Source organism: Lynx rufus, unplaced genomic scaffold (genome assembly GCF_022079265.1).
Source record: "Lynx rufus isolate CCGP_SWC_20201006 ecotype Redwood Valley unplaced genomic scaffold, mLynRuf1.p SCAF_9, whole genome shotgun sequence".
Taxonomy (NCBI): domain Eukaryota; kingdom Metazoa; phylum Chordata; class Mammalia; order Carnivora; family Felidae; genus Lynx; species Lynx rufus.
In genome coordinates this window covers 62298635-62318035 of record NW_025814897.1, presented here as the reverse complement: position 1 = coordinate 62318035, position 19401 = coordinate 62298635, and the positions used below count along the sequence as shown (strand labels likewise).

The 19401-nt window shown below is 42.0% G+C and overlaps 1 protein-coding gene across 1 annotated transcript; it reads right to left on the bottom strand.

The window, feature by feature from the left end:
- Nucleotides 1–18084: 18084 nt before the first annotated feature.
- Nucleotides 18085–19064, bottom strand: LOC124505515 (olfactory receptor 52B6-like). The gene is given in 2 exon segments (XM_047071480.1): nt 18085–18356; nt 18359–19064. Coding segments are annotated over 2 exon segments (978 nt in total).
- Nucleotides 19065–19401: the final 337 nt, after the last annotated feature.

Genomic DNA, 19401 nt, shown 5'->3' with positions numbered 1-19401 from the left:
TTACTGCTTCAAGAAAGACCGTTCACCCTGATATCCGCCTGACACAGGGACTTCATTCCACACTCTGCTTTCATGCTCTCTTATCAGAAAAGTTGGCTCTGTCTAACCTAACTGAAGCATGGCCACTCTTATAAAAATCACTCTTCATATACTAACCTGCTTCATTGTTCTTTTTATCACCACTTAAATGTACATCTTTAATTGCCTGAATCCTCCCACTAGAATATAAGTGCTAGAGATCGGAGACTGTTTTTGTTCATTACTGTAGCTCAGAAATAGCAGTGCCTACACATAGATCCTCAACTTTATTTTTACATTTTAATTCCAGTATAGTTAACATACAGTGATATATTGGTTTCAAGTGTAAGGTCCTCAACTTTTGATGAATAAAAATCCAGAACCTCCTTTTTTCATGAGCTTTCTTGTGAGATTCATTTATTGCGAAGACAATTCCACCTGCTTACAGCTCTGTTCCATACAGAGCCCTTTCATCCCTCATGGTCACCTTCCCAGAAAAAAACAAAAACACCAGCAATGACCACAATAACATGAGGTAATATTTTTATAAAACTTTTATACCTAGTTGTGATTTAGAAATCACATTCCCCTGATTTCTTTAACCCTCATAGAAAAAACCCTGAATAAATAAGTATTTTTGGCTCTTTGATAAAACAATAGAGACAGACATTAAGTGACATAATAAAATCAAACAGCTTCTAAGTCATAGAGTTGGCAGAACTTAACATGTCCATAATCCTAGTTCAAGGCTCTGTCCTCAAAGTCAGAACTTTAAACAGATGTTCAGTGGTGAAGGTGGTAAAAATCAGACACAGACCCGGGGCTTTAGGGATGTGGAAATGAGAAAGGTCCTGCTTGATGAAGAAATTTCACCAGGGCCTGTGATAAATTTTGACAGGAGCCTCAAGGGATGCATGTGTTGAGAGAGGAGAGGGGAAAGGTGGGGCTGTTGAGACCACGTGCCCTTCTAGTGTAGGACTAGTCCCCAGAGAAAGACCTAAGGAAGATGTATGAAGGGACAAAGAGGTCTTACAGCATTTCAGGCAAGTACTGAATCACTAATGGGATAGAAATGTGTAAAAGTGGGAGGAAGGCGGGAATGAAGTCCTGATACATGCTGCAGCGTGAATGCCCTTGACAACATCAGGCCAGGTGAACGAAGCCACACACAAAAGATCACATATTATAGAATCCCATTTACACAAAAGGTCCAGAGTAGGTGAATCTTAGGCAGGGAAAATAGATTAGTTGATGAGGGAGAAAGAATGGGGAGTTACTGCTCAGAGGTTTAGGGTTTCTTTACGAGGTGATGAAAATTCTGGAATTAGATAGTGGTGCTTATTGAATACATTGTTACTATACCAAAAAATATACCTTAAAAGGGTGAAATTCATGATATGAGAATTATATCTTAATAAACAAAGTGCATGAGAGGAAGAAAGAAGAGGAGGGGGCTTACCCATGACCTCCAGTGCAGAGTTCTCCCCGCCTCTCAGCTGGTATAAAAGGCATGTGATGGGAGAGTACTGGAGAGTCAAGCATGGTTCTATAGCTGCTGTGGGGAGATAATGATGAATGAAACAAATACTCCCCAAGGGCATATACTATTTAGACTCCCAGCAGGAAACAAATCTACTCTCGAAGACACAAAGATAGATAACCGTGATTAATGCAGACAAGTGTATATGAAATGTGTATGAAGGAAATAATCATCAATACCATTTTCTGATCACTTCTATGTGCTAGGCAATGGCTGAACTCTTTACAGATATTATATAAGCAATCCCCACAATAATTCTATCAGGGAAGTTTAATAACATCTATTTTCTGAATGTGAAAAGTGAATTTCTTAAAAAGGTGTTTACCAAAAGTCTCAGAGTGAGTAAGTGACAAAGTAAAGATAACAATCCAGTTTTATGCAGTTTCAAATCTCAGGTTGTTAATCAGAGACCCGTCTGGTCCTTCAAGGGAGAGAATGTTTTCTTCATGCTACCCACATCACCTGCAAGGGCACTCCGGTCATGAAGTGGCTCAGCTTGCTTCTGTCCATATCCTGACCAGTGCTGGTCTCACTTTTTGGCCACACTGCTTCAGGATGGAATCCCAGTTCTTCCTAGCATTTAAAAGCATCCAACAGAGGCGCCTGGGTGGCTCAGTCGGTTAAGCGTCTGACTTCAGTTCAGGTCATGATCTCACGGTGCATGGGTTTGAGCCCTGCACTGGGCTCTGGGCTGACAGCTCTGAGCCTGGAACCTGCTTCCGATTCTGTGTCTCCCTCCCTCTCTGCCCCTCCCCCCTCATGCTCTGTCTCTGTCTCAAAAATCAACAAACGTTAAAAAATAAATTAAAAAAAAAGCATCCAACAGCTCTTTCTAAATTACCCACAGGCTCCTTCCCCAGCCCAACTCTGCTTCATTCCTGGCATTACATCTTGCAGACTCAGGCTGCCTCCTTTTCCCTGGCAGTATAGGGCAGAAAAGAAGGCATTGGTACTAGAGTAACATGGACCCAGGTCTAAATCCTGAATTTATCAGTGTCTAGTTTTAGAACACTGGAATAATTCCTGATCTGAGATGTGGCTTCATCTTTTGTGCACTGCTGAAATCATTCCTCCGTTAGGAGTACAGTTGTGATAATTGTCTGAGCCAATGCAAAAACTAGTTATGGTTACACCTAAGCTGGCACTGCTCTCTGATCTTCTGGTGCTCTTACCTCTCACCACAAGGAAAAGGGCCTCTGGATATTTTTACTGGGGACAGAGCAAAGTCTGGTAGATAGATAGCCCTAAATAAGTATCTGTTACAAGAATTCATGAGGCACTTTCTTACCACTTTTCGTATCCTCTTACTTCTTTCGGACCTACGATGAAAATCCACTATTTCCATTCATAACAAGATTTAATGAGATGGCATTTAAGAACAACATGAGAAAGCTCAGCCTGAGCCAGTTGCCTCTGTGTGCCTGGGGTAAGGGTCAGTTAAAAAAGCTAGAAGCTTCTCTAACAAGACAACTAGAAATGCTAGAATTTACTCTAATTTTATTTCTTGTCTGTGCTGAATTAAGACAGATGTCCTTCTCATTGAAAAACACTATTTTATTCTCATTATTAGAAGTTTTCAGTTGTTAAATTATATTACTATTGTCTTAAATCAGAAAGAGAATTTTTTAAAGACATCTTTCTTGTGCATGTATGTATGTATGTATGTATAGAGTGAGTGTGTGTGTTCTGGCATTTAATCACTTTCCTTGGAAGCCATTTGTCTGCTTGCCTAGCTGGAGCTTTGTCTGGGACATGAAAGAGCCAGCTCACAAATGCACTGCCTCGCTGAAAGCACACTAGCCCTGGGCTCCCAAATGTGACCTTCATGTACAGGATAGGCCATGGGGCATTTCTGCCTCCTGAAAGCAATGTAATGCAATAATAGCCAAGTCCTGGAAATAATACATAAAACCATTAACTGGTAAATGAACACATTTTGGTATATCCATACAATGGCATATTACCAAACAATAAAATGGAATGGATACTTAACCACAAGATATACTTCAAAAGCATTATATAAAGGGAAAGAAGCCAGATACCAAAGGTAAGTTTCTGTATGATTCCATTTATATGAAATCTTAGAAAAAACAAAACTACAGTATACGAGTTGAAAACTGACTAGTGGATGCCAATGTCCAGGGGTGTAAGAAGGGGATTACTTGCAACAGGACACAAAAACTTTTGGGGGTGATGGAAATGCCCTTTATATAGGATTATGTTGGTGATTACCAATTGTCTACATATCAAAGCTCATAGAATTGTGTGCTTAAAGTTAACTTGATAGATGTAAATTAGAACTCATTAGAGTTGACAAAAACAGAAAGAAGAAATGTATTGAGAAAAATTGAAGGCGTGGCTTTCTATCTTCTAAGCATGAATTAGAACTGAGCTGTCAAATATGGTAGCCACTTGAAGTGTGGCTAGTCAAAAATGAGATCTTTTAAATATAAAATACACACCAGATTTCAAAGATTTTGTTAGAAAAAATAATCTAAAATGCAACATTAACTTTTTATATTGATTACTCATCCTAAAAATGGACACATTGAGTTAAATAAAATATATTTAAAAATCTGTTTCACCTGTTTCTTTTTAATGAGGCCACAAGAAAATTTAAAATTATACATGTGGTCCTATATTTCTATAGTTCTTGTTCACCTAATGCAGTACTATAGATATTCAAGACAAAGATTTTTGAGCAGAAAAGATGATGTAAGAGTTGATGTCGCTTCTCAACGTGTATAAAGTTGAGGCTGCAGAAAAGAAGAAATTGTGAAGGAGGGGAGCACAGAGCTAGCATGTTTGAGTAACCCTTGCCCACATCCCTGCAGGCCTTTGACCACCCGCAGCAGCGAAGCGCAGCCCAGAGAGGACATAACAGGTCAATTCAGCCTCCCTTGGAGGCCGCCGGTCTCAAGAGCAGTGTGGCCGGGCTGAGATGACAGCCCGGCCGTGTGAGTGCAGATCCCAGAGCCTGAGGTGCCTGAGTTCAGTGGGTCAAATTTGCAAATGAAAGAGGCCAAATTCATGACCAGGCGGAACTATTAAATCAGAAGCAGATGCCTGAAAAAGAAGGTCAGGTGGTCGGCTAACTATCAGCATTGGCATCCAATGGAACTCTTTATGCAGAATCTCAGCCTCACCCTGGCCAATTCAGTTTCTGCAATTCAATAAAGATCCCCAGGTGATGCCTATACACAGACAGGCAGGCTTCAGAAGCACTGTTTTAGATACGGGTGCTTCCTCCACAGGCAGATGCAACACAGGGGGCAAAGTAGCTAGAAAAGGGTGGGGAGAGGAAGATTCAGAGAATGGCTGATATTTAGATCTGAAACATCGGAAAGAATGGAAGCTCACAATTCAGTATCAAAATGGCTGCAGAAAAAAAAGCCAGTGACTGGGCAGGGAATACTAAAGGTTAGCACAGACTGGGGGCTCACAATAAATTAGAAATAAGATGGCCAGGACTGCCCAACCCCCCACTCCAGCTGGTAGGTCTACTGAAAATGCAGCAAAAATCCAATCGGGTGGAAACTGCTTTCATAAGTGAGTTTAGTTTCTCATGCTTAGGGAATAACGGTATTTTTTTTTAACCTTTGTGTAGGGTTATTCTACTTTAACCTATTATCTGGAATGGATTATCTAACAGGTGGCACTTGATAAATATTTGAATTGGAATATTATCTGCTTCACTTTTTTTTTTTAATTTACATCGAAAGAATCTCTATCCCATGCGTTTCAGAAACTTGTAATAACTTTGCAAATTCTTAAAATACTGTCCTGCACAGGTTTTCTTCTTCTCCCTGAGTTTTAGATAATCCATTAACTGAGGGTTTTTTCCAAAGAATAGTTCATAAAATCCTTATTTTCCCCTTGCATTTGTGAATCCCACTTGAAATCCCAACTTTTAAAAACTCTTAAATTTTTAACTTTAGATGTTAGCCATATTCTTCTTTATTATTGTGCATTTTAACATATTGTGTTCCCCACTCTATTTATTCTTGCAAAAATCGTTTTAATTGTGGATTTTAAAATCTCAGCATTGAGTTTGTCAAGAATGACGACTTGATAATTTACTACTTGTAGTCGCCTATGTGTTTAAACCCTCAATACTCACCCAAACTGTAGGGTACAAATATTTCTCTGTCCATTTTATAGATGGATGAAACCTAAACTCAAAAAGGTCAGGGTCGGAGGCAGAATTTGGACACAGGGGGTTCTCGAGCACACATTTCTGCCTCGATTAACTAATCAACGTTGTCACTAATTTGAATTCACTGAGTTGGGGTGAGGATGAAAAGAAAAAACGATCAAGTCATCTATATCATGAGCTCGGAAAAGGAAGGGACTTCATGTCTTATATTGACCTGTCACCTCGGCCAGAAGTGACAGTAAGTGGCGCGTCACAGAAAGGCAGACATCTCCCGGTGGCCGGCACGTCGAGAGAATGAGAAGCCGGAGAGGAACTGGCTGTGAGCAGCCCCGGGTGGTCAAGACTCTCCAAGTAGTTTTAAGTAGATTGTGAGGGCCAGAGGGTGCGGGGCCTGCTCGGTTCCTCGACAGTCAGGGCTCCAGGGCCAGCCCCGCCTCCGAACGGACCCGCAGGTCTGGAGAGGGCGGAAGGCTCACCCCCCCAACCCCCTGGCGAGAGGTCAAGGCCTCCCGGGTGGAGGATGAGCGGTGTCACTTCCTGGGGCAGAGCGGCCGAGACGGGGGAGGGGGTGCTGACCTCAGAATCCACGCCGTCCCACGGTTTGCGCCCATTCCCGAACCCAAAACTTCCAGGGCTGCACCCCCTTCCCCCGCATCCTACCGCCCCCTAACACCACCCTTTACACAGACTACTCCCGGCTCCCAAGCCAGGCAGGGGTCGCCGGGCCTTCCGCGCTCCCTTGCCAAACTCGAGTCAACTCGAAACCGCAGAGGTCTCCGTCGCTCTGGTCCACCCGCGAAGTCCCCCCCGCACCCCAGCCTGCAGGGCGGGCGGGGCTCCCAGCGCCAGCGGGGACAGCGGTGGCTGGCCAGAAAGTGGACTTGCTCACTAACCTGGACTCTGGGTCTGGATCGGAGCCGAGGACTCGCAGGAGCGGCAGCCTCCACCCACCCCTGCCCAGAGACTCCGAGCCCAGAGGCGGGGCGAGGCGAGGGCCAGAGGTTGCTGATAGGGCCGGCGCGTCCCGCGGCGCGGGGCCCGCACTCCAGGGGTGTGGTGGCCGGGGCCCCAGCTGCCAGAGGGGGCGCTGTTCCGCTCACCTGGGAGCCGCGAGTCTGGGGCCTGGGGAAACACCTGAGCGCCCGAGAGGGCACTTGTGCATCGTCTTCACTTTACCGGAGTCTTCCGATCTCACGTCAGTGTTGAGTAACACTGATAATACAGCCGTACGCTCTATTAATTAAATTGAATAAAAGAATCCAAACGTATACGTGTAGGTAAAGATAACCGCCTCGCACCATAATGGTATGCTTTGCAAAGACATCATTAAAAGGTATTAACTTAAAAACTGTATCTGCAATTTTAACCTATGTGACCTATGTACACTATGAGAGACGATAGATACGTGTATTTAGGTCCTTGTGCATACATGCAAAGCTTACGAAGCCTGAGAGCTGTAGCTGTAAGGTTTCAATGGCACAGCAACTCTTAAGAAGAAAAGGAAGGGCAAACGTTTTGCCTCAAGAGAACTGAGGAGAGGAGCCTGACTCGGTCTGGGAAAGAGGGTTGGGGGATGGGAGCCTGCAAGGAGGAGGGTGTCCAGATCGAAGTCAGGACAGGGGGTTGGGCAACATGGCTTTTTTTCACTTGGCATACTACTTCTAAATGTTCATTCATGTTGTGCCATGTATGAGTACCTTATTCCTTTGAGGGCTGAATAGTATTCCATGGCATGGATTTTCCACATTTTGTTTATCCATTCATCAGTGTTTAATTTTTTTCTTAAATGTCCATTTATTTTTTGAGAGAGAGACAGAGAGACACAGAGGGTGAGTGGGGGAAGGGCAGAGAGAGAGAGGGAGACAGAATCCAAGCAGGCTTCAGACTCTGAGCTGTCAGCACAGAGCCCAACCCAGGCTCAAACTAAGGAGCAGTGAGATCATGACCTCAGCTGAAATCTAGAGTCAGATGCTGAACCAACTGAGCCTCCCAGGCGCCCCAGTTCTTAGACATTTTAGACTGTTTCTATTATTTGGCTTTCATGAATAATGTGACTATGAATTTTCTTGTACAATTTTTTTTTAACTTAGGCCTTTTGTTTTTCTTGGGTATATACCTAAGAATAGAATTGCCAGATCATGCATTTACTGTTTTGAGAATCTTCCAGATTGTTTGTCAGCACCATTTTACATTCCCACCAGCAGTGTAAGAGGATTCTAATTTCTCCATATCCTTGCCAGTATTTCTTATACTCGTCTTAGTCTGTTATAGTCATCTTAGTGGGTGTGCAGTGGTATCTCATTGGTATTTTAGTTTGCATTTCCCTAAGGATTAATGGTGGTAAGCATTTTTTCATACACTTTACTATCATTGGCATATCTTCTTTGGAGAAGTGTCTATTCAGATCCTTGGCCTATTTTTTTAAATGGGTTGTCATTTTATTATTAAGAGTTCTTTATATATTCTAGATTCAAGTCCTTTATGAATTCTGATTCGTAAGTATTATTTCCCATGCTAAGGATTGTCTTTTCATTTTCTTGATTGCATTCTTTAGAAGAACAAGTTTTGAGTTTTGATGAAACTCCTTTTTTGTCACTTATACTTTTGTTGTCATTTCTGTGAAGGCATTACCTAATCCAAGGTCATGAAGAATTATTCCTATATATTTTTTAAAAACGTTTATAATTTAGGGGTGCCTGAGTGGCTCAGTTGGTTAAGCGTCCAACTTCAGCTCAGGTCTCGTGAGTTGGAGTCCTGCGTTGGATTCTGTGCTGACAGCTCAGAGCCTGAAGCCTGCTTCATATTCTATTTCCATCTCTCTGCCCCTCCCCTGCTTGCACACTGTCTCTCTCAAATATAGAATAAAAAAAATTTTTAAATTAAAACATTTTTGTAATTTAGCTCTTATATTTAGGTTTACAATCTATTTTGAGTTAATTTTTATTGTGAGAGATAGAGGTCCAATTTTATTCTTTTGCATGTAGATATCCAGTTGTCCCAGGACCATATTCTTTCCCCACTGAATTATCTTAACATTGTTGGCAAGCCACTAAAGAGTTTTAATAAGGTGTGTGTGTGTGTGTGTGTGTGTGTGTGTGTGTGTGTGTGTGAGAGAGTGATGGTATGCGGCAGGTAGAGAATGACATGTTCTGAATTTGTAAATGTCATGTAAGAAAAGATCACCTGGCTGCAGTGAGCAGGGTAAAGATGTCTGGAGGTAACAAATTCCTCTGTTCCTTTAGTACAGAGGAAAACATGCTTAACTAGATGCTGTTGAGTTTGGATGAAAGAGAATGGATCTGGGAAATAATTGGTTGTCTCTCCATGTGAGCTGATGATAATGTGTAGATGGGGATTAAGGATAAGTAACTCTAGGTGCATATCCAGATTTCTTACTCTCACATCCTAATGAAGGACATGAAGAAGAAGAGGTGAGCTAAGAGAAGAGTACAAGTAAGAAGAGAAATGTGAAGTGATATTCAAGGGAGCACACTGAAAGAACATCTTTCCAGGGAAAGCGCCCTGAAGAAACAGAGCAAAGGGCCAAGGAAAAAGCTCAAGGGAGCCCTAATGTTAAAGAAGGCCTGGGGTAGGACAAAATAGATAAAGGGAATTAAGAGGTATACATACTTCCAATTATAAAATAAATGTCACAGGGATGAGAAAGTACAGTATAGCGAATATTGTCAATAATATGTAATAACTTGGTATGATGACAGATGGTGACTACGCTTACTGTGGTGAGCACCGAGTAATGGATAGAATTGTCAACTACACTGTACGTCTCAAACTAATATGACACTGTATGTCTTCAATAATCAAAAAAATTTTCTTAGGTTTATTTATTTATTTTGAGAGAGAGCAAGAGTGCACATGCAAGTAGGGGAGGGACAGAGAGAGAGGGGAGAGAGAAGTGCAAGCAGGCTCTACACCATCAGCACAGACCCTAATGTGGGACCCAAACCCATAAACTGCGAGATCATGACTTGAGCAGAAAACAGACACTTAACCATCTGAGCCACCCGGGAATAAAACAATTTTTTAAAGGAAAAGTCTGAGCTCTAAGTCTAGAAAAGATGCAAAGGAAGGATGGTATCTAGCACAGGAAATAGCTCAAAACTCATTTCATCAAAGGCTTTTTAAAACAGGAGGATAAATCAGTAAATCAAATAGTAGATAATTGATCCCATTCAATACAACTTGCATTTCTTCTCTGACTTGTGTTTTTCCTGAGGTTAGCCACTCTGAAATTCCAAGCCAAATGGCACACTGTTGTGCCATTTTTAAAATGTCTTTTAATCTTTCAAATCAGTTCAAGTTCTCTTACCAAGGTTTTCTTGATCTCTCTTATTTCATTGACTCTTATTTGCCTGCAATGTTGAAACCCTACTTCATGCAAGCCCAATCCACCACCCTTGCTCTTTACAGGCCTTTAAAAACTCAGTTTTTGCTCCTGAAATTCAGCTTATCACAGAAAAGACAGTGAAAGATGGAAATCCACTTTACAAAGAAACTCTGAGAAACTTAACTTACGTATGTTTGCGTAAAGTTAACTGGCATATTAGGTACCGAGTAGGTGTTGTCCTGTGATGTGTCTGCTAGTTTACTTTCCATTCAATAAGTATCTTCTATGGGGTTTGATTTTTATCATCTTATAGGCAGTGGAAAGTGCAATTATTTGTATTTTGGGTAGATCTTTTGGGTGTCTGGGTAGGTGGCAGCTAGGAGGTACACAATGCTGAAATCAGGGAGATCAACTCCCAGATGATTGAACTGGTCCAGATAAAACTAAATTAAGGCAATATATTGAGATATGAAAGAACTGATAATACAAGCTGCTGAGCTGGAAAGATTAGGCTCTGTGACAGCAACATATTTGAAGGAGGAGAAGGAGGAATCTGAGGTAGATTTTTACATTAAGCAATTGGGAGGATGGTGAGACTCTACACCAAGGTGGGGAATGATGGAGATTAAGCAATTTGCTGGGGGAGAAATGCATGTTTGTTGTTGCTTTAAATCAAGTGTGCATTACGTGGATATCATTCAGATGAAATTAATATGTTCTAATTTCCAAGTATCTAGCCACTAGACTCAGTATAGGTTTGTGAGCCAACATAATATGTGGGGGTTAAAGTCAGAAGATTCACTGAGATCTCTGAGGCATATGTATGAATGATAGGAAACAAGGGCTGAAGAAAAATACACTGAACTCTAAGATAAGGGGAAATTTCTGCATTCTTACGTGTATATCTAGGGTGTCGAACAATGTACAGAACATATTAATTATTCAGAGTTGGGTTGTGGAAGGAAGGTAGAAAGGAAGAAGGGGGGAAGGAAAGAAGGGCATGACTCCTCTTTGCTTCCCACAAGTGTCTCAGGCTCTAGACACTAGAGATCACATTTTGCATTTTTCATGTACCGTGGTGGGTTTCTAGAATAGTCTGCCTGGGTCTTGCTTTTCTGACCTCAATTTTAACCCTTTCTAAAAGAGGGTGTGTTCTGTGATTTCTGGACTTAACCGGTCTTTCTTTGCTCTCACAGGAGGAAGTGCAAAGTGTCCTAGAAAGGAATACATGGACGGGGTTGGGGTAGAGACTGTTAGTCACTTTGACTTGTGAAGTCTGGTATGAGCCCTTGTGAGAATCACAGGGCAAAGAAGATGGGATATTGAGCAGTTAGCAGATACAGGTCACTGATCTGGCTACCAAGGAGTCACGATCAGCAGGAATGGACAGATGTCTGTGGTAGGAGAATTTGTCAAGATCTCAAAGTCAGTGGGGGAATGTAGAGTAAAAGGAGTCTCAGGATTAGTAATTCTCCCAGATTCCTGTGTCCTTACATTATTTTTATTACTGCAGACTTGGTTATTGGTCTGAGCCATACTTTACCTGTTGATCTCATCATTGGATGCTCATTTGCCTCTTCAAATTCTGAATCGTTTCTGGGACTTGCAGCATTGTAACTTGTGCTTTCCATCATTGTGGAGGGAAGAACCCGTCTGGCCCTCAGACCATACAATACCCATACCCTAGATGATGGAATTTCTAGCGTTTTTCCATGTTTAGTTTCCATGCTTACTGTAAAAGCCTCTCCTGTGGGGTTGAGGTCACTTGAGTTAAAAGATCCTTCTCTGACTGCTTTTAGCTCTTTCCATACTCACTTGAATTGCCAGGCAATTTGTCCTCCATGAAGCTTTGGCTTTAGTTCAGGAGGCAAAGATTCTATGTTCCTCTGGACTATGGGAAAGACGTAAGGCAACTTGAACTATAGAACACACTGCTGCATTCCATGTCAGCAAGATGTTCTACACTTGTATCCAGAGACTTCAAGAAGCAAAATGAGGACAGACTCATATAATGGTCTTCTGGTAGAGTCTATCAGTTATCTCTGTGTCTGACATAGGGAGAGAGTGGAGAAAGAGGTATCTCTTTTTTAGGTGGGGAAGAGGCTGGGAGCCAGAGCTGTCTTCTTTCTTGGGCAATCAATCATGACCTCTCCTGTAGTCCCTTAGCGTCCTACACAGAGACCTAGAAATTTACTTGAACAAGCACAGGAATATGGCGATTTCTACACCACAGTTCCACACCACACTGAGTATGCCTAGAATACTGCTTTTGCTGTACAAATATCTGGTCTCATCTAGCTGGAAAGGCCACTTTTGTGAGCAAACTCTCATCATTTTTCTTCCTCCATGTTTGTATCATACATTTAATATCACCAAATACTTTTAAGCCATTATTCAACATTCATGACAACTCGGGGAAATAAAATGGGCAAGAGATTATAATCTTGTTTAAGAGATGAGGACGGAAGCATGGCTCCCAGAAAACTAGAACATAAGTCTAAGTATAAGGCATCTACTATCCTAAATGAATTGGATTCACTTTAACATATTTTATTCATTAATCTTTCTAACATTGTAGTCCCACTCCCAGGAGTATAGATGAAAACTAGCTGGGAACTTATAAGAAACAGGGCTTACCACCATTAGCCATTAGGGACATACAATTCAGAGCCACAATAAGATACCATTTCACACCACTTAGAGGGCTAGAGTTGAAAAGACAAATAACAAGTTTTGTCGATTCTGTGAAGAAATTGGGACCATCATACACTGCAAGAGGAAATGTAATATGGCATGGTCACTTGGAAAGCAGCCTGACAGTTCCTCAAAAGGGTAAATATAGCTACCGAATGACTCAGCAATTCTTTTAGGTATATACCTAAGATAATGAAAACATAATTCCACACAAACACGTGTATCTGAATGTTCATAGCAGCATTATTCATAACAACCAAAAAGTTGAGACAACCCAAACACCCATTAATTTATAAATTGGTAAACAAATGTAGTATATTCATACAATGGCATGGTATTCAGCTATCAAAAGACATGAAGTACTGATATATGCAACAACATGGAGGAACTTTGGAAACCGTCTGCTAAGGGAAAGAAACCATAGAAAGGATCACATATTGTATGATTCCGTATGTGAAAAGTCCAGAATTGATAAATCTATAAAAAAATAAAGTAGTTTAGTGGTTGCCTAGGGCCAGGAGGTGGGATGGAAGAAAAAGGGACACTGGTTTTGTTGGGGGAGAAGGGGAAATGGGGATGTTCTAAAATCGGTTGTGGTGACAGTGGCATGGTTTTATGAATACAATAGGAGATACTGAATTATACACTCCAAATAAATGAATTGTGTGGTATGCGAATTATATTTCAGTAAAGCTCTTACTTATATTGGAAGAAAGAAAAGAAGGAAGGAAGCAAGAGAGGAAGGAAAGTAGGAAGGAGGGAGGGAGTGAGGAGGGAAGGGAGGAAGGAAGGAGGGAAGGAAGGAAGGAAGGAAGGAAGGAAGGAAGGAAGGAAGGAACTGGACTTATTTCTTGGAGCAGAAAAAGAAAGAGAAGTGTGGGCCACGGGCCTTTCAATATTTCTTTTCTGGTGGCTCCATGCCTTTATTCAGGGCTTCAAGCCTGCTTCTTCCATTCCATTTAGTTTTCTGTATCAGGGTGTGCTGGACAATAGCCTTTGCACAGCTACTTCATGGCCCAAGGTCAGCTTTTCTGCGCTCTGTCACCAAGCTTGGATCACACCGTAAACTTGCAAAATTTCTACAATTCTCCACTCGACACAGTCCACTGCTGAAGTCTGACAGAGAGGCGAAACTCTCTGTAGGAAGGTTGAAGGACACCTGGCTTCACCCACCTATATTTGCATATACAGATCAGGACCAGAAGCTAGGGAAAGTTCTGGGGATGGGGGAGGGGTAAAAGAGAAAAGAATGGAATGGGGCAGTGTCTTGAAGGGATGGGAGGAGCAGGAGAAGCCTGCTATAGGGAGGAATTCAAAGTACATCCAGTCGATCTCAGTCTGTGGTTTTGTCAGAAATGTTGCAATACCAATCAGAAAATTGAAAGAGGAAGGAATGTGTATCCCAAGCAAGGAAGAGCTGTGATAGGACCTTGAACAGCAAATACAAAGGGCTTGGATATTACTAGAGGCCAGTAGATGGTGATATTGAGGCCTCGGCCTCAGGGATGTTTATTCTTCCTTCCTGATTTAACCCAAAGAAAAACATCTTAAAAACTTAGATCAATCTGAGGGTTGATGGGGGGTGGGAGGGAGTGGAGGGTGGGTGATGGGTACTGAGGAGGCCACCTGTTGGGATGTGCACTGGGTGTTGTATGGACACCAATTTGACAATAAATTTCATATTAAAATAAGAAAAATAAAAAAGAAAATAAAGAAAAACATGCCCACGTCCCATATGTTCAAAATAATTAACTAAGAGAGTCGAACTGAAGCATAACAGCATGGTTAATAGTTAAGTATTAATTAAGTTTGGTTTTACAGCTTAGCCTTCCCCCATATCACAGAGTCAATACATCCGTAGTTTTTAGGATCCAAATATTTTTTTTAAACGTTTATTTATTTTTGAGACAGAGAGAGACAGAGCATGAACAGGGGAGGGTCAGAGAGAGAGAGGGAGACACAGAATTGGAAACAGGCTCCAGGCTCTGAGCTGTCAGCACAGAGCCCGACGCGGGGCTCGAACTCACGAATCGGGAGATCATGACCTGAGCCGAAGTCGGACGCTTAACCAACTGAGCCACCCAGGTGCCCCAGGATCCAAATATTTTTGTAAGCACCTAGGGAGTCCCGGAGTCCATCATTATGCATTTAAGACAGAAAGGAGCCTGGGAGAACTCCACTGGCTTGTGGAGAATAGCTGAAGTCCATTTTGTCCAAAAGGAGCGTAGAATGTTGGAGCGATGCCCCAGAATCAAGAGAGCGACCCTCTGCTTCAGAGAAGGAGCCCTTCCCCCACCAAAAAGACAACAATGAGTTTTCCATCATACCTCCCTCCTCAGGATGCTCACCACCACTCACTGCTTTGAGACCTTCACAAACAATGTCACTATGCATTTTATCTCTGTTTTGTCACATACAAGAAGCTCATGATTCGAAGTCATTGCTCAGACTCTCATCTCCATAAGGCCCTGGATATCCCTAGTTTTGAGTCCACATACCACCCCTCTCCAAATTTTGAAATTCTTCACTGGACATTCTGGGACTTATAGTCAGATGTCAGAAAAACTCAACTTCTTGGAATATTTTCTTTCCTTTCTTGGTCTTGCTCCTCTTTGTTTCTGTCTCTGTCTCTGCCCCTCCATAATTCTCTTATCATGATTCTTGATATTTCAAGACCTAGGGGTGTCTAGGTGGCTCAGTTGGTTAGGTGTCCGACCTTGGGTAAGGTCAGGATCTCACGATTCCTGAGTTTGAGCCCCGCATTGGGCTCTGTGCTGACAGCTCAGAGCCTGAAGCCTGCTTTGGATTCTGTCTGTCTGTCTGTCTGTCTCTCTCTCTTTCTGTCCTTCCCTCACTCACACTGTCTCTCTCTGTCTCTCAAAAAATGAATAAATGTTAAAAAATATAGAGTTTTTAATTCAAGACCTAAACTGAAGTTGGACGCTTAACCAACTGAGTCACCCAGGTGCTCTGTCAGCACAGAGCCCACTTTGGAACTTTTGTCCTTCTCTCTCTACCTTCCCCCCCACTCAAAAAATAAACATGAAAAAATTTATAATAGTGACAAATTTGGTAGCAACAAAATATCCGTTAAAACACCATTTATTTTGCTTTGTCAGGCTAATCTCTTAAATAATCAAAACAACTCTGCAGTAGGTGTTGCTACTTTTTTTACAGAGAAGGAAAAGAAATTTAAAGAGGTTCCATATTGCCTAATGACAAACGGCTGGTATGTACTGAATATGGTGACTTTCTCTAACTCAAGTCTGAGTGGCTTTAAAGCCTTTGTGGAACTTGGGGAAGTTTCCACTCCTAGTAAGCATATGAGTATGGCATTGGGGCTCAGGGATTCAGACTTCATTCAAGTTTTTCAAATACATTAGTTTGTATAACACTATGGCAATTGTACTTGCCATAATTACTAAACTTGTGCACATGTTGTTTTGTATCTGTGAAGGTCAGTCTGGAAAGCAATTTCCTTTGTGGTTGCTGGATCAAAGGAGAAATGCATGAGAATTTGGTTGAGGTATTTCCAAATTCCACAAAAATTCTGTTGTGTTTTATATTCATGAGTAATGTATGAAAGAGCTTGTTTTCTTAATTGTTTCCCAACATGATGTTGATCCTTTTCATTATCGCCAACCTGATAGGTGAGGAATAGTAACTATGCTATAGCCTCAATTTCATTTCACTTATTAATAGTTAAGCATATTCCAACTGACTTTGTCATCTTTCGTCAGACTCTTGATCATTTTTTCCCCCTACACTTTATGGGCTCCTTGTGTATTAGGAAAAATTAACCATTCATCTGTAATATAATTTGAAAATACTTCTTCCCAGTTTGACTTTGGCTTTTGACTTTCCTTATGGTGATTTTTTTGGCTTTCGTTTTGTTTTTTTGCCATAAAAAAAAGGGGGGGAGGCATTTTTTATTGGAAGATCATAGTGATGTCTCTGTGGAAGAGACATATAAACAGAAAACTGAAGGAAAGGAGAGTAATGTAAAGATTAAGAAGAGAGTGGATCATCAGAGTGCTCAGTTGGTTAAGCTTTGACTGCTGGTTTTGGCCTTAGGTCATGATCTCGTGGTCATGGGATCAAGCCCCATGGGCTCTGCATTGAGCATGGAGCCTACTGAAGATTCTCTCCCTCCCTCTCCCTATGCCTTTCCCCTACTTGTGCATGCACAGGTGCTCTCTCTCTCTCTCTCTCTCTGTCTCTGTCTCTCTGTCTCTCTCTCTCTTTCAAAAAATAAAAAGGATATAGGAAGAGGATGTTTCAGGCAACAGATTAACAGGTACCAGGATCTGAGGAGGAGATGAATTTAGTGTATCTGCAAAACAGTGATTAAGTATATGTGTTTTGTAGTAGGTGTACTTGTTTATTTTTGTTTTTATTTTAGAGAGAGAGAGAGACAGCGTGGGAGCATGCACACAAGTGGGGGAGAGGATGGGAGGAGAGAGAATTCAAGCAGTCTCCATGTGGAGCCTTGTGCAGGACTCAATCCCACAATCCTGAGATCATGACCTGAGCCAAAATCAAGAGTTGTGTGTTTAACTGACTGAGCCACCCAGGTGCCCCTGGAGCAGGTGTAATTAAAGCAACATCTACAACAATTTCTAAAGGCATTTAATTTTGATATTTAAACATTATATTTGGTTGAATTCAGTTATTATAAAAATTAGATTTTTTTAAAAAATCTTGTTTTCCCTTTCCTATTCCTCTATGTAGAAATAAAATTCATGTATGATTATGCAATCTGCTTGGGTCTCGGGACAACTTTTTATTAATTATGAGATAATGAGCTATTAATTGAGTTGAATGAGCTATTAATTAATAATAATTAAAGCAAGAATACAAATAAAGCTATCATTTGTCAAGCATTTATTATATACCAAGCACTTTTATACTATATATATATAACATGTATTTATACATATTGTATGTATTATAAAATACATATTATGGAATATATAATACATATCTCTCACACACACATTAAGGAGAAAATGCAAGTGGATACTGAGAAAAGTCCTGTTTGGATGGGAAACCCCAAATAACTTATCACCCTTACCCTAATCAATTTTTCCTAGATGGTGGAGGACCAGAAGATATTGAATAATAGGTAGATGAAGGTGGGGTGGCTGTTACTGTAAATTTCTAAGAAAAGAAATCAAAGGTGGGTTTGAGTAGAGCATGTATGTGAATTAATTGGGACATAGATGATAATTGCATGGAGATAACTGGAAGACATAGAGACGAGGTTAGGATGAACATAGGATCAATTAATAGATACAGAAAGGGATTTAGTTAAGGTCAAGTTGAGAACACTTATTTAGATTCCTTGGCAAGATGTGAAAACATCTGTTTAGCCCCTTCCCAAATCAGCTTGGTCCTTGCTCCATAAATAATGGGATTGAGCATAGGTGGGATGACCACATAGAGGTTGGCCAGGAGGATATGGACATAGCGTGGGATGCGTCTCCCACCGAACCTGTAGGCAAAGACAGAAAAAAGGGCAGGGATGTAGAAGAGTAGGATGACACAGACGTGGGAGCCACATGTGCTCAGGGCCTTGGACCGGGCATTTCGAGAAGGGAGCGGAAGACAGCTCGTAGGATGTGAATGTAGGAAACAGTGATAAGGATGATGTCCAGGCCTGTGGAGAGTAGGGCAGCTGCCAACCCGTACCAGACATTGATGGAGATATCAGAACAAGACAGACGGGCGATGCCCATGTGCTCACAAAAAGTGTGTGCAATGATGTTGATCCGGCAATAGCGCAGGCGCTTGAGAAGAAAGATGGATGGAAACATGATGATGAGGCTGCGGGTCAGGGTGGCAGCGACGATCTTCCCAATGACGGTGCTCGTGAGGACTGTGGTATATCGCAGAGGGGAGCAGATGGCCACAAAGCGGTCAAAGGCCATGGCCAGCAGGACTGCAGAGTCGGCCACAAAGAGGAAGTGGATGAAGAACATTTGGGTGAGGCAGCCATCAAAGGAAATGTGGCTGGAACCTAGCCAGAAGTTGGCCAGTGTTTTGGGCATCGTGGAAGTGGAGAGCAAGATATCTGCACTGGCCAGCATGGACAGGAATATGTACATGGGCTCGTGCAGGCTTGGCTGCGAGAGGATGATACAAATTAAAATGCCGTTGCCTGCCAGGGCGGCTACATACATGGCGCAGAAGGGGATGGAGAGCCAGATGTGCAGGTGCTCCAGCCCAGGGATGCCAGTGAAGAGGCAGCCTGTCGTGCGAGTGTCAGAGTCATTCATGGCAGTCGTGCTCCTGGCAGATGAAAGGGCCATGATTTTCTTCAGAGCCCTCGCCTGTGTCAGAGGGGAAACATAACTTCAGACTTTGTACACACTAGCAGAGTGAACAGTTGCAAACTCTTGCAAACAACCACAAGGTCCTACAACCACTATGGGGTCGGCACAGGCATATTCTCTGTAGACAATTACACACGGGCTCTGCACGATGTGCACGGTTATAGACCCTGCCCACAGAAAGACTCTGTGTTCTTATTCAGAGGTTTTCGACATAGTTCTAAGAGCTTTGTGGGGCTCGAAAACCTTGCCAGACTCAGTACAGTGTCACAGGTTCTGAAAAGAACAGGAATAGCTAGAACATCAAAACAATCTC